Source organism: Fistularia commersonii, chromosome 5, assembly GCF_037954325.1.
Source record: "Fistularia commersonii isolate RoL2024-O1a breed Wild chromosome 5, RoL_Fcom_v1.0, whole genome shotgun sequence".
In the NCBI taxonomy this organism is placed as follows: Eukaryota; Metazoa; Chordata; class Actinopteri; order Syngnathiformes; family Fistulariidae; genus Fistularia; species Fistularia commersonii.
The window spans coordinates 20762284-20780385 of NC_141288.1; the positions used below are offsets into that span (position 1 = coordinate 20762284).

The 18102-nt window shown below is 48.4% G+C and overlaps 1 protein-coding gene and 1 long non-coding RNA gene across 4 annotated transcripts in view; one reads left to right on the plus strand and one right to left on the minus strand.

The window, feature by feature from the left end:
• Positions 1 to 12599, plus strand: part of LOC147234338 (uncharacterized) — a 30213-nt gene extending 17614 nt beyond the window's left edge. For 2 of the 3 annotated variants that reach the window (XR_015106198.1, XR_015106199.1), the window contains exons 7-10: positions 3214 to 3310; positions 3792 to 3886; positions 4072 to 4286; positions 8612 to 12599. This is a non-coding gene — a long non-coding RNA (uncharacterized LOC147234338). The remainder of the gene's footprint in view (positions 1 to 3213; positions 3311 to 3791; positions 3887 to 4071; positions 4287 to 8611) is intronic. The other variant, XR_015106200.1, reaches the window with a different exon arrangement.
• plxna4 (plexin A4) overlaps positions 10447 to 18102 on the minus strand; it is a 238610-nt gene continuing 230954 nt past the window's right edge. The window contains exons 31-32 of the mRNA XM_086147306.1: positions 15919 to 16069; positions 10447 to 14078 (exon numbers count right to left, since the gene is read on the minus strand). Of these exons, the coding sequence (XP_086003432.1) occupies positions 13983 to 14078; positions 15919 to 16069 (247 nt within the window). The 3' untranslated portion in view covers positions 10447 to 13982. The remainder of the gene's footprint in view (positions 14079 to 15918; positions 16070 to 18102) is intronic.

Consider the following 18102-nt stretch of genomic DNA (forward strand, 5'->3'; position numbering starts at 1 on the left):
ACTGAAAAAGAGGAAGATGACACGGAAGTGAAGCTGCCAAAGCGTAATTACAGTGTAATAAATGGAGTAATAACCGTGGACTATCAGATGTTTGAAGTGTTTGGCTGTGTGAAGAACCGTTAGCCGTTAGCTAACTCCACACAATGGCCAAAATGTAGATGTTCCTCTGCATCCCTGGAGACCCTCGGAGGTGTAGCGGGTCAGAATACTCGGACCTCTCGGTTGCTCGATTCCTCGCCGCTTCTGTCCATTCGGTCCCAAGAAAACAGAGCTCCAGATGGTTCTAGCGGTTGAGGTCCACGGCCTCTGGTTCCTCTGCGGTCCAAAAGCACAGAGAAAAGAAGAAGTTCTAGAAGAGGTTCTAGTAGCTGCAAGGTTCCCGCAGTGAGGAAGGAGGGGTTTATTGTGGGATGTTGGCAAACACGGGCCGGCAGGAAGTTTCAGGCTTGCGAATGCATCCGACACCTCCGAGGCTCATTTGTTTCCGCCGGTTGTCGTGATAATGAAGGGAAAAGGGGATTAAATTAGAGTCGGCGGGTCAGATTGCCGGAGCCGGTCAGGAAAATGAGAATTAGGTTTATCTCCGTTTTGGAAACGAGGGGCCGTCGAAAAAGCGCCGCCTCTTACCGGCAGTGGCAGAATTCAAGTTTTCATTTCCCGTCGGTACGTGCAGAGAAGTCCAAAAATGAGAGAAGTCATGTTCTCCGTTCTCCTGGCGGCTTTTTCTCTGGGTTGTTCTGTTTCACGCCACGTTCTCACTCTCTCTCGCTCTTTCTTTCTCTCGGCGTAAAGGATGACAAGGCAAGGTGACATTTGAAAAGTGCATTTCCCTCTCCGCACCGTCAATCTGTTATTTTTCCCTCACAGACATCTGCACACTGCCACGCCATTCCCACACACACACACACCTCCCCCCAGCCTCCTGACAATGATGTGTGTGTGTGTGTGTGTGTGGGTGTGTGTGTTCTGCGGGCTGGTCGCCGACCCCACGACCCCTAGATGACACTCTTGCTAGCGTGGGTTGGACCCGCCGGCCCATTAGGAGTCGACGGCGCAGCAGAAGCTGTCAGATGCGACGCGGCGCCGCTTTCACCTGCGTCCGGACCGTCCGTCGCCGAAAGAAAAAGAAAACAAAAGAAGGATTTAAAACGGGACGACGAGCCCGGCGTTTGCGGATACGCCGCGGCGGCAGAGTTTGGAAGCTAATTGCTCGGCTCATTACCTCGCCGTGTGTTTTCAGTCTCTGAACGACGAGGGATTTGACTTTTTCCGGCGAGATGATGGCGGTGACGCTGACCCCTCCCCCCGAAGCGCTTTGGGGACGCCATTCATTTTTAATAGCTTTTTTTTTTTCCCCCCTAAAAGCACTTGTTTTCCATCACAACCGCTATTTTTTTTTTGGTCGCGAGGTAAACAGATGGTTCCTGTCCTCCCTGAGATGTTCCTTTTTTTATTTTAAACAAACGCCGCTGGTTGCAAAGGAGCCTCCTTTGCAAATAGCGGGGTGCTTCCCACGACTTAATCGCAGACGGTGATTTGGAAACCTCCGGTTTCGGACTGCCGCAATTTGTGGATGTTTGGTAGAAAGAACACCGACGCAGGTAAACACATCTGAAGACAGATCCCTCAAAAATCTTGACAAAAGTGAACCGTTAATCATCTTGTCAGATGTAACTATCACCGCTCTTACGTCGCCGTTTTGGATCAACCGCGTAAACAAACGTTCGCTGATCACGAGCAGACCCGCGGTTTCCGCGTAAAATCGATTTACGGCGACGCCTCCATCCGAGACCCGAAGTGGCCGCGCCGCATCTTTATACATGTTTCACTTGAAAGGGTTCGTAGTCGTGCCATTTCACTGCGTATTCAGACATTCTTAGTTTAATTATGGTTTACGTTCGCTCATTATTGCCGCCGCTGTCTGGAGCGCGGTGCCATGGAAAGGTCCCGCTGCAGCTCGGTGGAACCTTGTGCCATAAAGCAGGCGGTGATGGACTCCAAAGACCAGATCGGGGTCGTCTCAATCAAGGATACTTATTGATCATTGCTACAGGCACTTCCGACAGGAATGCGGAGTCTCCATGTTCTCCTCATGTTGGTGTAGGACGTCTCCTGGTTCCTCTCACAGTCCAAAACATAAGAGGTTCAGTGGAGACCCTACATTGTCCATACATGTGAATGAGAGGGGCGATACTTGTATGTCTCTGTAGGATGAGTGAGGGAATGTTATGTCTCTTTATGGTGTGTGAATGAATGAGTGAATGTTTGTTTGTCTCCAGATGTGGCTCTGTGGTCCACTTATGACTTTCCACCGAGGCTCCAGCGCCCCCCCGACCCCACGCCACACAAGCGGTACACAAAGGACCCTCACTTTTTGCGGTCGTTACATTCCAAGACCACCCGCGAATTCCCCGAAGTCGACGTGATCAATTCCGAAGATGAGTTTCTAGTGTCTGAAACAGTTACAGAAATTCATTTCATTTCTATCATTTCTGTCTATTTTTGTAAAAGCCGATGAATAATAGCCGCATGATTTAGCCAATAGTACTTATTTGATTTTCATCGTTAATGGAGCGCGAGCCGAGACCAGACCTGGACCTTGTGGTGGTTCTGGACCACATGAGGACTCTTGCTCTAGTTTTACAATCTGTCAGGAATCCTTCTGTCGGGAAAGATTTATCAACCCTCAATGAATCTCGCTTAACCCTTTTCCAACCTGCCGCAAACTGTTATCAACCCACCATTGAGTGTATTACACTTCCTACACTCTTATACAGAACTCTAAACTCTAAACGTACTATAATCATTGAAACGCAATACAAAATGTACAATAAATGAGTAAATTAAAAAAACATAAAAAATAGCTGTGAAGTAGCGAGGGTGCGAAAGCCGAGCCACCAAGTAGCGAAGGTCCACCGTACATCATGAATGAGCGAAGAAACAAGTAAATATGAGATGATAACTCCTCCCCTGTAGTGTTTCAGGAGTTTATCTCGCCCAGAAACCTCAAACCCACAGGAAACCTGCTTACAGTGACAAAACTGTTTCTGCGACCGCTAGCGCTCCGGCAGGTGTTTGGGAAACCATATATTGCCATGACAACACACACCTGCCGCCTGCAGACCGCGGGCAGGCGGCGTGCTGATAGCGGGGGAGACTCCAAAGAGCGGCGGCCGCGATGGAAACTAGTGGTTTAAAGTGACATTTTTGCAGGTACAAACCGTTTAACGAGTTGAAGTTAAGCGGGTCGTCAGCGATCTCGCCTGCCGGCTGAAATCGGAGCCTCGTTCTGGTTGGCGTCTCGTTCAAGGTAAGAAGGTGGAAGAAGAAAACTGGTGAGCACCGGTGCGCTAAACAAGTGGACTAAGAGCTGCAAGGAAGCTTTGGCCACACGGGCTGTTTCAGCTAGCAAGCTACTTACGAATGAACAAGCTAAATGATCTACTGACAAGAAAAATGCTCAACATTTAATGACTTGGAAATATGTGGAGTATTATTTATTGTGTCTGTCTTTGCAGCAGGTTCTGAAGGAAATAGTTTGGTATGTTTTCGGCTTCTTGCCGACTCCGGCTCCCCCACTCATTTACATACTTGGCTAACTGGGCGACTCGCTAGCTCGCTAGTTTTCCAGTAGCACGCGTGGCTCTAGCGATCCTCCGACGCTACCTTTGCGATGGCCCAGTAGGCCGCGATGAACCAAGCGCCCCTGATGTGCTGCATTTGTCTGTTCTAGTGAGATATCCGGTGTTTTCGTTGTTTACCGTAAAGCATTTCCATTTTTCTCCTCACAGGAGCGGCATGCAGGATGATCTAACACGGGAGCGTCAGGCTCATTCTAGCTCAGGGGCTACCGGGTGAAACATCCATTGTCCAGTGAGCCGGACGGGTAAGATCACGGCACCATAGCAACACTTTCTTCCACTGAAAAATTGCAGCTCATTTTTATGCGAGGTAATCTCGCGGGCCGGATTAAACCCGTTTGCGGTCCCGATACGTTTGACATCCCTGATGTAAAGCGAAGCTAGCTCTGCCGCAGCTACGTCATGTCTCCAGTCCACCTCTTCTCAGCAGATGTTACCATCCGACACCAGTTGGTCCACCTCTTGGTGGCCACGAGTTTTGGCGGTGTTTGCTGATGATTCACCGTCCCGCCGACCCTCCGGCCGGGTGCGATGCCGGCGTCATGCCCGCTCCGTTTGGAAAAGAGGCAGATGTCAGGAGGACATCGAGGAGGACGAAACGAGGCGGCGGTAAAGAGAACGGGCTTCGAGGGACGAGTACGACAGGTACGGCGGGAGGATTTGTTTAGAAGTTTAGAAGTTTATTAGGACAGTGTACAAATACATTAAGCACAGAGGCAGAGATGTTTGTACCAGATTGTAGCTCATAGCTAATTTCCATCTGTTGTCATTCATCGTCTACAATGGAAAGGGTGCAAAACGAGGTGAAGGTTTGTTTGGGCTTCGGAGGGGGAATGCGGAGGTTTTGTAAACCCCACGCGGCGGGGGTTATCTGCCTCCCCCAGCTGCGCCATCCGGCTGTCACACACTGCGTCCTGGCACACAGCTCCCTCTGCCTGCCATTATCTGCCTCGCCGTGCGCGCTCATCACTTGTCAGTCTTCACGCTAGCAGGCTATTAGCATGAAAATGAGCAGATTCGGGGTTATTTATGCAGAGCGAGCCAACGTGGGGCTATCAGTGGAGCGACTCACCTCTTGTGTTTGCCCTTCCGCTAATCGAGTCAGTCAGAAGTTTTCTTCTCGGAATCCCGCTCCAGTCGTTTTTGGCCCGGCGGACGGATCCGCGCCCGTCCTCGCCGCCGCCGCCGCCGCCGCCGTGGGGTAAAAGCCTCAATTACCCGCAGCCTATCGCAGCTAACAGCCACTTTCCAGCCAACCACCTGTGACTGGGCCGGCGGGAAGCCTTGGCCGCGGCGTGTCGGCTCGGGGGGACGGGAGCCAAAGCCCGGGACCCGCCAGCCAGCCAGCCATTGATTAAGCGAATCGGTATTGATTAAGGGAGCAGGGGACATCTGGAACGGACCAATTTATGTACCCGCATCAATTATTCAAATGGCTCGGCCCGATTGGATTAGATGACAATCTTTCTGCCCGTGGTTCCCTCTGCAGGCTGCACCCTCATCCTTCTGGAGCACCTGCTCGCACCAAACTTTACCCCAAACTTTCACGCCTGCGGATGGATGCGCTACGTCGCAGCAGAAAACATTACAACCGTACGGCGCCGCTTCTTTGGACCGCTCGCCGACGCCTGCGGCCACAGCCAGATTGTGTTGTCAGATTTTTATTTCTTATTTTTTGGCCTCTCCGTTTTTGCGCAGAACGTCCAAAGCGTTATTCATATTCATCGCCCTGGTGCTGGCGGATGATATTTTTGTCGTTGTGGGTTTGAGGTCGCGTTATCTCTGCGTGATGTGTGTCCGGACGGGTTCTTTGTGCGTCGGGCGTCCGTCCACCGTGGACACCGGGAGCTTCTGGGGTCGACCGGCGTGACAAAAGCCCACAGGTGGCCGGCTACGATACAGGGAGGCCCTTTGTCCGGCGTCCCGGCGGAGCGTAAAACCCTGGATCTGTGCGAGGATCAGAAGAACGGTAGGTTTTCTCATCTCGGATTCCATCTTTTATGTGTTTTGACAACAAAAACAGTTCGTATTTCGCCACCGACGGCATTCATATCCTGAAATCTGACACACCTCCACGCTCAAAGCTCACCGCGCTCTTTATCCCTTCATTCATTTCTACCCGCGCCGTAAATCGTCGCGCAAACGTTACTTTACTAATGGGTGACTCACGAGGATTTAAAGTCGTGCCATAAATCCCCGGCGCTCGGCATTGGCAAAACCTCAAATCGCCAACGCGCGCGTATTTCACGCGCATGACATCATCAATTACCAATTCGCCGTTTCTTCGGGGATTGATTTAATGTTTGGCAAAGAATCCGTCTTCCATTTATCACCGGAAAGGACTCGCCGGCCAGAAGATGCCGTGTTCGTCTCTGACAATGAACTCGTGGGATCATTCGACGGTCGGCGGGTTGAACGCCGTCTGCACCGCGGCGATTTCCAGAAAATCAAAGTTGTCCGAAGGTACTTTTTGCCAACTTTGGCACAACTCGGTTAACAACGGTTCTTGCTAACGCCGGCTCTTGTGAGTCCCCGACTGTTTTCGTGAGGTTTGAGGTGTAGCGACGCATATTCATCTCCAAATAAATCCCGCTCTGAAAGCCATTATCTTCCCGATAAGACATCTGACCGTGTTTGCGGACGGTTGGAGTTTTTGGATTCCCTTATTTTGAGTTGGTCCGCTCTACAGCCCGGCCGACCCAACCGGAGGAAGGAGTTAAGACGTGCAAGCAGACAGTCAAATAATTAATTCAGCATACTTCTCCACCAAGATAATCAATTTAGTGTTGGCATCGGCTCACGCTGCTCTTGTAATTCGTGTTTCATTTACTGCGTACACTGGAGGCCGGGGAGCAAAAGTGCAGTTAAGAACGAATTGCATGCTTGTTATTGATCAGGAGCTGAAAGGGGGCACAAGATTTGTGGAGTCCATAAAGGAGCTCTTTCTGTGTGTGTGAGTGTGTGTGTGTTTGTGCGAAAACAGCTGTGCTGCGGTTCAGAGATGTTCACGGTTGAAAACAAATGGCAAAATTACAAGGAGTCAGTTTGGTGAAGCCCGTCCAAAGGAGCTGCTGGGAGGGATGACTTGCAGAAACAGAGCAGACTTGTAGTCCTGCAGTTTCCTGGTTCCCCGGTTTGGAAAGCCTTCCTTTCCTGGTCTTCGAAAAATTGCGGCGAAACCAAATTAAAAGGAAACATCCCGCGTCGTGTGAAGCTAGTTCCAGCCGAATTTGAATAAACGTCGATTACGAGTCCAAAAACATGGAGACCTTCACCGAACAGAAGAGTTGGTCCTCAACACGACCCTTCATCTGCTTGCAGATGCGTCTCCAACCAAGCTGGAGAGGCCCGAGTCAAGCGGTGGACTTCCTTTGTGAGGCCCGAGTTACCCGTTTACGGTCCGACTTGCAAGAATCCCTGTTTCGACCAGTTGCCGTACAACATCTCGTTCATTTGCTCAACGACTCGGCCTCAAATCCCGCCGACGCCGGACCAGCCGCCCGCAGATCCTACAGACCTGCAAACCTAAAACTACATCCCTCTGAAAACAAAGAAATCAAATGAGAGAAAAGTTTTGGAACCCTTAAAAACAATCTCCACTTCTTTCCTCTCGGCTTCATCAATGGTCCAGAGCCCCTGAGCGCTGGAGATACATCACAGAAATCCTGACAAGCCGGGGGCTGTTAGCCCAGCTCAGCCATAACTAAGCTCGAGATGTTTCTTATGTCTCACGGCCGTTGCAAGTGATGGACACGTAATGTTCTCTACATTCTCCGTATGTCACGGTGCTATTAAGTGCACAGCGTGTCCCTTATAATTCCTTAACATGTTTTTTCCACAACATTAGTTCCCTCGCAGGAACTATATCTCCGACACGTCTTTCTTTGTCAGGAGAAGTTTGACACGTCGGCCGATAAGAGTCGTATTCGTCTTCCGAATTGCTCGGTTGACAGTGAATCTAATTGTCTCTTGTCTTGAAGATAAGACCTATAAGTGGAGGTGGCCGGGGGATGAATGCGGGTTCAAGATCCCGAAGCGGGAGGTTCAGCGGTATTGATTATCCGATGCCGTAACCCCGCATGCTCTCCGACCCCGATCGCCTCCTTTACGGCACCCCCACTCCCCTTTTTTGTCCATTTGCGTCCATCATTCACTCCCCGTGAGGACGAATCGTTATTTATTTTGCTTTTCCGCGGCCGCACGACATCGACGCGTGACAAGTCAATGGCGTCGGGGGGTTGGAGACGAGCCTCGCCCATCACGGGAACACCGAGAACCACCCTCGGCGCCGCAATCATAGCCCGCCCTCGATCATCCGGCTCCCATCTCCGCCCACGTCCAACCTCTGGCGACCCGTCGCACCCGGGAGTCGCCTCCCTTCCATTATTCCCAGCTCGCTAGTCAGAAAATAAGGGTGCCGCTCGCCGCCTCCCCCTCCCATCTTCTTCCACCGCCTGACCTCTTTCCATTTCTTGCCCATTACTCCCGGTTCACCGGCTGGTATATGGAGGGTGACACCGGGCCAATTCAATCTCACATCCCCATCAACGGCGCAGTCTGTCAAGGCAGAAACCCCCTCCCTTCCCTTCCCTTCCCTTCCCTTCCCTTCCCTTCCCTTCCCTTCCCTTCCCTTCCCTTCCCTTCCCTTCCCTTCCCTTCCCTTCCCTTCCCTTCCCTTCCCTTCCCTTCCCTTCCCTTCCCTTCCCTTCCCTTCCCCTCCCTTCCCTTCCCTTCCCTTCCCTTCCCTTCCCTTCCCTTCCCTTCCCTTCCCTTCCCTTCCCTTCCCTTCCCTTCACTTTGGAAAACACGGGAATGCAAGAATGTATCGTTTTAATCGCCAGAACGGGCTTTATTTTGCTTGAAATAATGGTTTCATTTATTTTTTGGGAGCGGATTTTACGTGAAATTTAATCGGTGTCAAATACGTGTGGAAATCTGATGCCTGTCTGACGCCACAAACGCCTCTTTAGCTCTTTCAGATCCGCCTCAAGTGGAGACGACCGAGCTTAATTCATCTGACGCTTCCTTTCTCCCGGTGTGAGTAGCAACGGACATCCATCGGTTCGAGAGGCAGAAGGTCCTGGACGGTGTTCCTTCACCAACTGGGATGTAAACCCTTTATGTAAATATAAGCCCACTTGACTGTTAGCGAGCCCTCATCTTTGATGGATCCCTCAGCCCGGTGGTCCTTTGCTCTTCGGGGAACGCCGGCTTTCTGTAGATCATCTTCAAGGGTGAGGTCCTCAAGCCAGACTGAGATGGTTGGGTCATGGACAGAGGAGGGATAGAGAATATATTGGTAGACGGATGCTGGAATTGGAGCTGCCAGGCAGGAGGTCTGGAGGAAGACCAAAGAGAAGGTTTATGGACGTCGTGAGAGAAGATATGAAGGTAGTTGGTGTGAGAGAGGAGGATCCAGAGAATAGGGTTAGATGGAGAAAGTGGACTCGCTGTGGCGACACCTGACGGGAAAAGCCGAAAGAAGAAGAAGAAGAAGAAAATCTTCAAGGTTGAGGTCGATGGGAAGCGTCGGCAGAGAATCGTGCTGCGATTCGGCACCGTACGAATCAAAATTTGGACTTTTTAAAGAGGGACAAAAGAGAAGACCCCTCATGAAAGCAGAGGTCGTGTCCCTTCCGGTGAAATCCTCAGATTTAGCCTCCGGCGTTGATTAGCGGCGAAGCGGCTTCGCTTGGAGCGGGAAAAGACGTCCAGGACCAGGAGGCCGGCTTTACCCGTCGACCGGCCAAAGATGGATGACGGGACGGAGGAAATCTGTAAATTTGGAGATGCTTTTAAATTTGCATGGTGAGGTGTGGTTCCACCTCGGCCTCAAAGACACCCTCATCAGCCGTGGACGCCGACCGCCAGGAGGACCGAACCTGGTCTTCCAGTTGGTCCGTCTGGCTGGAGCTCATCGTGTTCGTCCAGCTCTTTATGTCCTTCAGCTTCCGTACGTGGGTTCTTCTTCTCCTTCTCCTTTCGGACGCTCCGTCATCCGTCCGACTTCCTGTCCTCATGCATCTCTAGATGCCTTCAACACATCGAGCGCGTTTTGTCCTGACAAACATCTCCGCCGTCCACGAGCAGCTCCTCCCGCCAGCAAAGCCCAATCTGGAGACCATGAGGAGGGATCCGGTTCCATCCAGCGTAGAAGAAACCCTCCGGTTCGTGTTCAGCGTGTGATAACAACTTTATTAGCTCATTTTCTGTTGTTTGAAGAAGAAATCCCTGTATTTCTCCATGAAGACACACTCCCAACGATGTTGTCGCTCTCATGAAACCCTGCAATGGACCTGGAGTTCGGTTCCTCCTCACACCGTCTGGACAATAAGGACCGTTACTCTTTCCTTTCCTTCTAAGTTCCTCCCTTTTTATGGCTTTTTACGTCCCAGTTTTCACTCTTTGTATGAAAAACACCCACGTTTAGCCGTAAATCGGACTCCTGGTTGAAGAAAAGCAGAAACGGTTGTTTTGTTTTGTTTTTTTTGTTGTAAATACGAACTAACCTCCGATAAAACAGGGCTCTTCCACCATCGGCTCTGAGATTCGGCTTCTGGAAGGAGACGCTGAATCTGCAGCTGCTTGTCCAAATAACCAAATAACAGCTCATTTCCAGACGTATGACGGAGAGGGAGAGTGTTTACGTTTCTCTTTTTGCCTGTATTTTTTAAATTTTTAATTTGGTTTTTCTCTCCTGGTTGCCGCCTCTCTGGCTCAAATGTGTCAGCAAAGTAAGAATCAGTCGAGGGATTTTCGAAACCACGAGGGAACGATTGTCTCGGGAAAAACAAAATCCATGAAATACAGTTTCATAATAAAGTTTATTCTATATTACAAATAGTATTTTGTTCTTGACTGCAAAATAGGAATGCATTATATTTACATACACAGGTATACAATTAATTATAACAAAGTTAGAGAAGCTCACCGTATATCCCCCGGGTTTTTGTTTTCATCTCTCCATAAGATACTCTTCATCTTTCAAATATGGTCTAGTAAAAGTCTCTTCTAGCGTGTTTCTGTAACACCTGCTATAACACTGAGCTAGGAGGGTGTTTTTAGTTCCTACAAAACGTTCAAAGGTGGAAACTTTATCTGTGCTCTGGGCAACGCAAGGAGGCGTTGGTTCGCGGGGGTTCGGGGTTCGGGGGTCACACAGGAGGTCGGGGGTCACAATGACATCGCAGGATTCTCTGCGGCTTCCCTTCCGGTTCCGATGATCGTCGAGAACGTCGTCCTCCGGTGTCCCGACGGCGGGATGTGCGTGATATGTTTAGCGCGCGACGCGTCCGGATAGCGCGTCGATAGCGGCTCGACGATGGAAACGACGGAAGAAGGAACGGCCGCTCGACGATTTTTGGGTCCAAACATTTCGGATCCAAGCCGCTGCTCTCGTGGCGAACGAACGAACGAACGAACGAACGAACAAAGGGAGCAAAAAGTACAAAAAAACGCTCAAAACAAGATGGAATAGCAGCAAAGACAGCCGGACTCCGCTCGCGTCATTTGGGTCGTCTTTTAAAGAAAAGGAAAAAGCGCAGAGACTCGGCCGCCTCGAATCACTGATGGGCCGGAACGACGAGACGGGACGAGACGGGACGGACGGACGGACGGACGGACGGACGGACGCTCGGAGCGCGCGAAGAGGGTGGAGGTGGAAACGGAAAAGGAAAAAAAAAAACAAACATCGGTGTCTTTGTGCCATCCGTGATCCGAGAACGAGCTCGAACGTGACGTTTAAGTACCTAGTAGTCGCATAAATATCTTTGAGCAAGGCAGTTCCATTTCATACCATCCAAATCGGTCAACATGCAAGGGTATATAGTATCTGTCCTTAGTTAGCATCTAACACTTCACAAGAATGGCCACGAGGTTCCACGGCGGGGGTTCGAGGGGTCGGGGGGGGCGAACGGGATAAAGGTTCCACCTTCGACGAGAGTCATCGTTTTATTACATGAACGACCCAATTTTTTTTTTCCCCGTCTCGATTCTTTCAAGCAAAAGAAAGATAAAAGAACACATCCACGTCATCATTGCAAGGCTTAATTTTCTTTCTTTTTTTTTTTTTATTTTTTTTTTAAATTTTTTTTTTATTTTCCCATTTTTTTTTTTTCCATTTTTTTTTTTTAAAACATTTTTTTTTTTTTTTTTTTAAATAAGTTTCTTAAATCGTTTATGTTTTACATGCGCTTAAAAAGCCAATAAAGGACCCAAGGTGGACCGAGGGCGGTCTTCACACATTCACATCACCACATGGGGCACGTTGTCAAGGCAAAAGAAAGGGCAGAGGTCAAAAAGGTACGGAGGGCGCCTCCATCATCTCACGTCCGGTTTCGTCTCGCGTCTTTTTATTTTCTCTTTCTGCTGCCGTGATGCTCGCGTCTCCGCTCCCGGCTTCGCTTTATCAGGAATTTTTTTGTGAATTTTTTTATTTTTTTTTTTTGAGGCACGGAGAAGGCCCCCCCCCCCCCCTTACCCTTCTCACCTCCCCACTCGCCGCCACTGAGGACAACTACACTAATAAAGACAAGAGCGCCTCGACAGTTACACACTCAGGAGTTGGGAGTTTTTGCCAAACGCGACTAGCTACCGTCTCCAACACTGGTGTTGAGAACAGAAAGGAAAACTGGCGAGTCAGGAGCCGGTGGCGTCGGTGGGGGGGGGGGGCGAGGATGGGGCCGCCTCGCCTCCGCAAAATGAGGTCAGAAAAAAATGGACACGGGTTTCCTAAAAGTTCAAGTCACCACGTTTTCTTTTCTCTGTCGTCGCCGCCGTTGTTGTCGTCGTCGTCCGGGAAGCGGCCGGTCGTTTCACGCAGTCATTTCCTGTGGTTTTCCTCAGTGGCACTTTACAAATACATGTCGCCGTTTTTGTAAAATTTCAAGCTCCTTTGGTTTTTCGCTGACCGACTAAGTCCATCTTCTTTGATTTTTTTTTTTGTTTTTCTGAACCCCCTCCTCGCATAAAAGTCTTTAAATAAGATCATCCCGGGGAGGAAGTCGGCCGTCCTCCGTCATCCAGCGAACCGTTTCTCACCCGTTACGTTTTCAGCCAGCTCTTCCTTTATCTGGGCAGTCGTGATCTCGGGCGGCTGCTGATTAAATGTGTGTGTGTGTGTGTGTGTGTGTGTGTGTGTGTGTGCTTTGACGAATCACTGCAGCGGTGACACGAGACTGGAGATGGCGAGAGCCGGGCAAAGGCCGCTCCCGGTGTTGGATTAGCAGTCAAACACTGTCTTCCAGAGTTAGTTGTGTGCTTCTTACGGAGGATCCAGCTCGGGTCGGAGCCTCCGGGATTCTTTTTTTTTTTTTTTTTTTTTTTTTTAATCGGCATTGTTTTTTTTCGTTTTCATTGTAAATCATTGTAAATCCTTTTTTTTTTTTTTTTTTCCTCAATCTAATAGGATAATTTAGCAGTAGCCACGTAAGCCGGATGAAAGCGGGAAAATCATGAGTTTTTTTTTTTGTTTTTTTTTTTGTCTTCTTCTAGGTGACTGTACGCCGGGCAGGAAAGACGCGTCGATGTCGCGAAGAGCCGAAGAGCCGGGGTCGCTCCCGTGTTCCAATATCGGTTCAAAAACAAAAATAACAAAAAAAAAAACCAAAACTCCCTTCCCTCCCGTAACCCCATCAGTTTCCACTTCGAAACAACTCTCGGCTACATCAAAATAACACAGCGACATTCTAGGTTTGCCTGGACTCGCCTGGAATTTCGCAGATATGTATGCTTTGCTTTGCAGGTACAGTGTAAACTTGGCAAACCGTCCTTGCATGAGTTTTGTTTGGAGGTGTTCATTTGGCTTGCAGTCATTTTCCTCTCGACTCCGCACGCCGAACATCGATAAAATGGACTCCGGATTTTTTTTTTTTTTTCATCATCTTCATCTATCCCGAAATAAGATTAAAAAAAAAAAAGTTCTCAAAGCAACGGACTCCTGACCGTGTGGTTTTGAAAGAATTAGCTATCGTTGTAAATTCTTGAAGGCAACGTAAAAATGTTTTTCCCCGTCTCTTCCACGGACGGGTTCGCCGAACCCGGCCGAACTCTCGCCCGTCGCCCCTCCGACGCGCTCGCCGTGGTAAAAGCCGATCGAACCACCGTTCGAACGAACCAGTCTATGCAGCAAAGTGGATGAGGAACGCAAACTCTCTCTCGGGGAACAGGAAGCAGAAAATAAGGTCGAGGAAGAAGTCATCATCATCTTTGACGGGTGGAAGGAGGAAGTCACGTGATCAAAAAAACAAAAAAAACAAACAAACAACGGGGACAGGTCTTCGCTCAGGCACGGCTCGGTTTCTGATGGGGTTTCTTCCCAGTGCGCCCTGGGAAGTGCGGTCCTCAGCTCTCCAGGCTCATGAGGGCCACCACCTGCTCCAACTTGAAGGCCAGCCTCTGTTTCCTGGCTCCGTTGTCCTGCTCCAGTGTGCACACAATCTGCCGGAGGGGAAACGGACACGTTAGCCGACAGCCGTCCTCCAGGCCGAGGCGGGTCGGCCGAAGGTCGGCCGAAGACCGAAGGTTGGCGGTCGGGCGCGTAAATAAGTCGTCGAACCACGGGAACGGCCGATGGCGGGTCGTCGAGACACATCGCTTCTTTAATTTTGTGAGATGGAATTTATCGTCGCGTTCATCCGACCGCTGATTTCACCTGTCGTGAACGAAGCCCGAGCGGAAAAGTGCAGTTCGGCGTCGGGAATCGAACCGGGATCGTTCGTTTTCATGGACAAGCGATCTAAGGCTGCGAACCACGAGATTGGTGACTTCTGCAGAGCCTCATCTATCATTTCATCAAACACATAATAGAAAGAAGTATAGATCTCACTCGGCAACACTTCAAGATCAAGAAGCTGGAGGATTTCAGGTACTTAGGGTCAACAGTCCAGAGCAATGGAAAGTGTGGAAAAGAGGTGAAGAGACGGTCCAAGCAGGTTGGAATGGGTGGAGAAAAGTGTCAGGGGTACCAAGAGATAGAAGACTTTCAGCCGGAAGGAAAGGAAAGGTGTACAAGACAGTGGTGAGACCAGCGATGATGTTTGGACTAGAAACTGTTCCAATGACCAAAAGACAGCAGGCAGAACAAGAGGTTGCAGAGATGAAGATGCTGAGGTTCCCTTTGGGAGTGACCAGGATGGAGAGGATCGGGAATGAGTCTATCAGAGGAACAGCACATGTTAGATGTTTTGGAGAGAAGGTCAGAGAAGCCAGACTGAGATGGTTGGGTCATGGACAGAGGAGGGATAGAGAATATATTGGTAGACGGATGCTCGAATTGGAGCCGCCAGGCAAGAGGTCTGGAGGAAGACCAAAGAGAAGATTTATGGACGTAGTGAGAGAAGATATGAAGGTAGTTGGTGTGAGAGAGGAGGATCCAGAGAATAGGGTTAGATGGAGAAAGTGGATTTGCTGTGGCGACATCTGAAGGGAAAAGCCCAAAGAAGAAGAAGAATCTGTCACAGGGGTGCAGGACATGTATGACCGAGACAAAGTGATGATTGAGATGTTTTGGACATGAACAAAGGAGTGTTCATGTCCGAACCATGGTGAAGCTCTGGGTAGAAGGTTGCTGAAGGTGAAGCTGCCAGGCAAGAGGTCTGGAGGAAGACCAAAGAGAAGATTTATGGAAGCAGTGAACGGATATGAAGGTAGTTGGTGTGAGAGAGGAGGATCCAGAGAATAGGGTTAGATGGAGAAAGTTGATTTGGAGACCCCTTAAGGGAAAAGCCCAAAAGCAAAGAAGACCTTGTCACAGGGGTGCAGGACATGTATGACCGTGGCTGTGGCGACACCTGACGGGAAAAGCCGAAAGAAGAAGAAGAAGACGACTCAGCAGCACTTCAACAAACGAGGAGGAGGCGGGAATCGAACCCGGGCTGTTCGGTTCCAAAGACGATTGCTGGAGCCGCTGCGCTACGACGCCCTCAAACTTATGGGTTTTTACTCGAAACGGACCGAAATCCCAGCAAATGCAACCCCAACCAACCTGTAGAACAATGTGTTCTTAAACAAAACACCACATTACGTCCCGGTCTGTCCTTGACACAGCGAGACACCGTATTTTCGAGGCTCTGCTGGGTGAAGCGGTGACTTCAACGAAAATGGCGCAGGGAGCGCCGACGTAAACAAAAGCGTTCCGAGCGCAGCGGCGTATGCTAGCGTGACACCGGCGGCTGACGGAAGAATCAACACCCAGAAATTCCCCAAGGTTCCAATTAACGTGACAGTGTATTATGAGGAATTATCACGTTAGCGAACCGCCGGATCCGGATCTGCTCACCTCTTCAGTATATTTGCCGACGTAACAGTAGATCTCGCTGAGAGAGCTCATGCTGTTGAACTCGTTCATGTGCATCCGTGACTGCTCCGCCAAGTACGCGTTCATGTCCTGGTCGCTGATCGCCGGCATCTTACTGATGTCCGAGTAGTACCTGTCGGAACAGACGGAGGGAAGAGTTTAGCGAAGGAAGAAGACGTTTAAACGTGCGGCGGGTAAGTTGCGGCGTGGCGCGGAAACGGCGACGGCGTCGGTCTTCGACCTTGAACACCTTCGCAGAAACACGTACGCGGTCGCCGGGCGAGAGGCAGGCGATCCGTCACTGTCAGCGGCAGCTGTGCTGCCCCCTTCAACTATGTTAATTAAAGCGGATATTTGCATATTAAAAATCCCGACTCTGGAGGACGAGCTGGAGTTGGGCTGCATAATTTGGTCCAGTGCAAGACGGCCAGAGAGCCTTTTCCGGCAGAGAAAACCTGAGAAGGCTTTTTTTTTTTTTCTTACCCCGAGGTCACAAATGGCTTCGCATCTGGAGGGCTCGGTTGTTGTCGGAGTTAAAAAGCGTGAAAGGATGCGCGGTGTGAAAGTTCTCCCACTGTTCTAACATCTGAAATATTCTAATAAATAGCAAGAAAATCATCATCGGTCGAGTCGTTTTCTTTCTTAAATTCTTATTTTTATTTTATTTCGTTTTATTTTATTTTGTTTTCTTTTTCTTTGATTTTATATCGGTTTATTTTAGTGCTTTATTTCATTTCATTTAATCTTATTTAATTTAATTTTGTTTCGTTTTGTTTTATTTTATATTCATTTATTTAATATGATTTTATTGTAGTTGTCTTTTCTTTCATTTTAAAATTAAATTGTCTTGAAATAAATAATTAATAATCATAATAATGAAATAAAAATCATTCTTATATGTATTACTTTTTAAGTTTAACTTTGAAACGTTCAAATTATATCTTTGTTTTCGTTTACATTTTCTTTTTATTTTGATAATTTTTTATTTTTTCATTTTATTTTGATTCATTCAATTTAATTTTATTCTATTTAGTTTTGTTTCATTTTCTTTCTATTTCATTTCATTTTTTATTTTATATTGTTTTATTTCATTTCATTTAATTTAGTTTTTTTTGTTTTATTTTATTTCATGTTATGCTATGTTATGTTAAGGTATTTTATGTTATTTTATTTTATTTTATTTGGTTTTATATTATTTTATTTCATTCTCTGTTATGTTAGTAATTACTATGTTATTTTATTTTATTCCTTTTTGTTTTATTTTATTTTATTTCATTTCATTCTCTGTTATGCTATGTTTTACTCTTTTATTTCATTTTGTTTATTTTCCATTTAATTTCATTTTGTACTAATTAGTTTTGCTTTATTTTATTCCACTTCATCTCATTTTATTTTCTCTTAATTGGTTTCGTTTTATTTACGCTATTCAAATTTTTTTCATCCTGTTTTGTTTTATTTTATGTCATTCTGATGCACCTTATTTTATTTGATTTCATAATAATTAATCCTTTATCAACCCCTCAAATCTATCAAATTTGTTCTCGGTACTTGACCCATCATGGCTGAACCACGTGCTTTGCGCTGCCGTCCATCGAACCAGGAGTGTTTCAAATGTTCAGTTCTAGAGAAAACTATGATTTCAAGCCTTAGCAAAGAGCATATTTCCACCCGCTGGCTTGAAATCGGGAGACGTTTCCAGAAACCCAGAGGTGAACGCTGAGCGTCATCCATCCACAGCATCTCCTCCATTGGTCCAAACGGTCCCGACAACAAATTGGTCCCGACAACACCTTCTACCTTAGCATCCTTCTCACCGAGCGCTAACGCTTTCACAACTCGCTCGGTCCAATCGTTCATCCATTTTAACGCAATATATTTTGCGCTCATCGTGCGCTTCTCAAGTCAACACCAGCACACACCCCGTCACGGCTGATGTTGCACCCTCGGACAATTAGCGTGATGACACCCATGATTCTTTTTTTTGGGGGGAGGTTGCGATGCATCGCCGTGGCACAACCTCATCAACATTCTGCAGCGAGCTTCAGCTCTGTCAGTTCCTACCACGACCGTCCGGCACTAAATAAATGATATATTGTGTGAGTAGCGCGGCGGTTCGCTTCCAGTGCCTGGACTACAATCTATCAGGGTGACACGGGGTTATCTTCA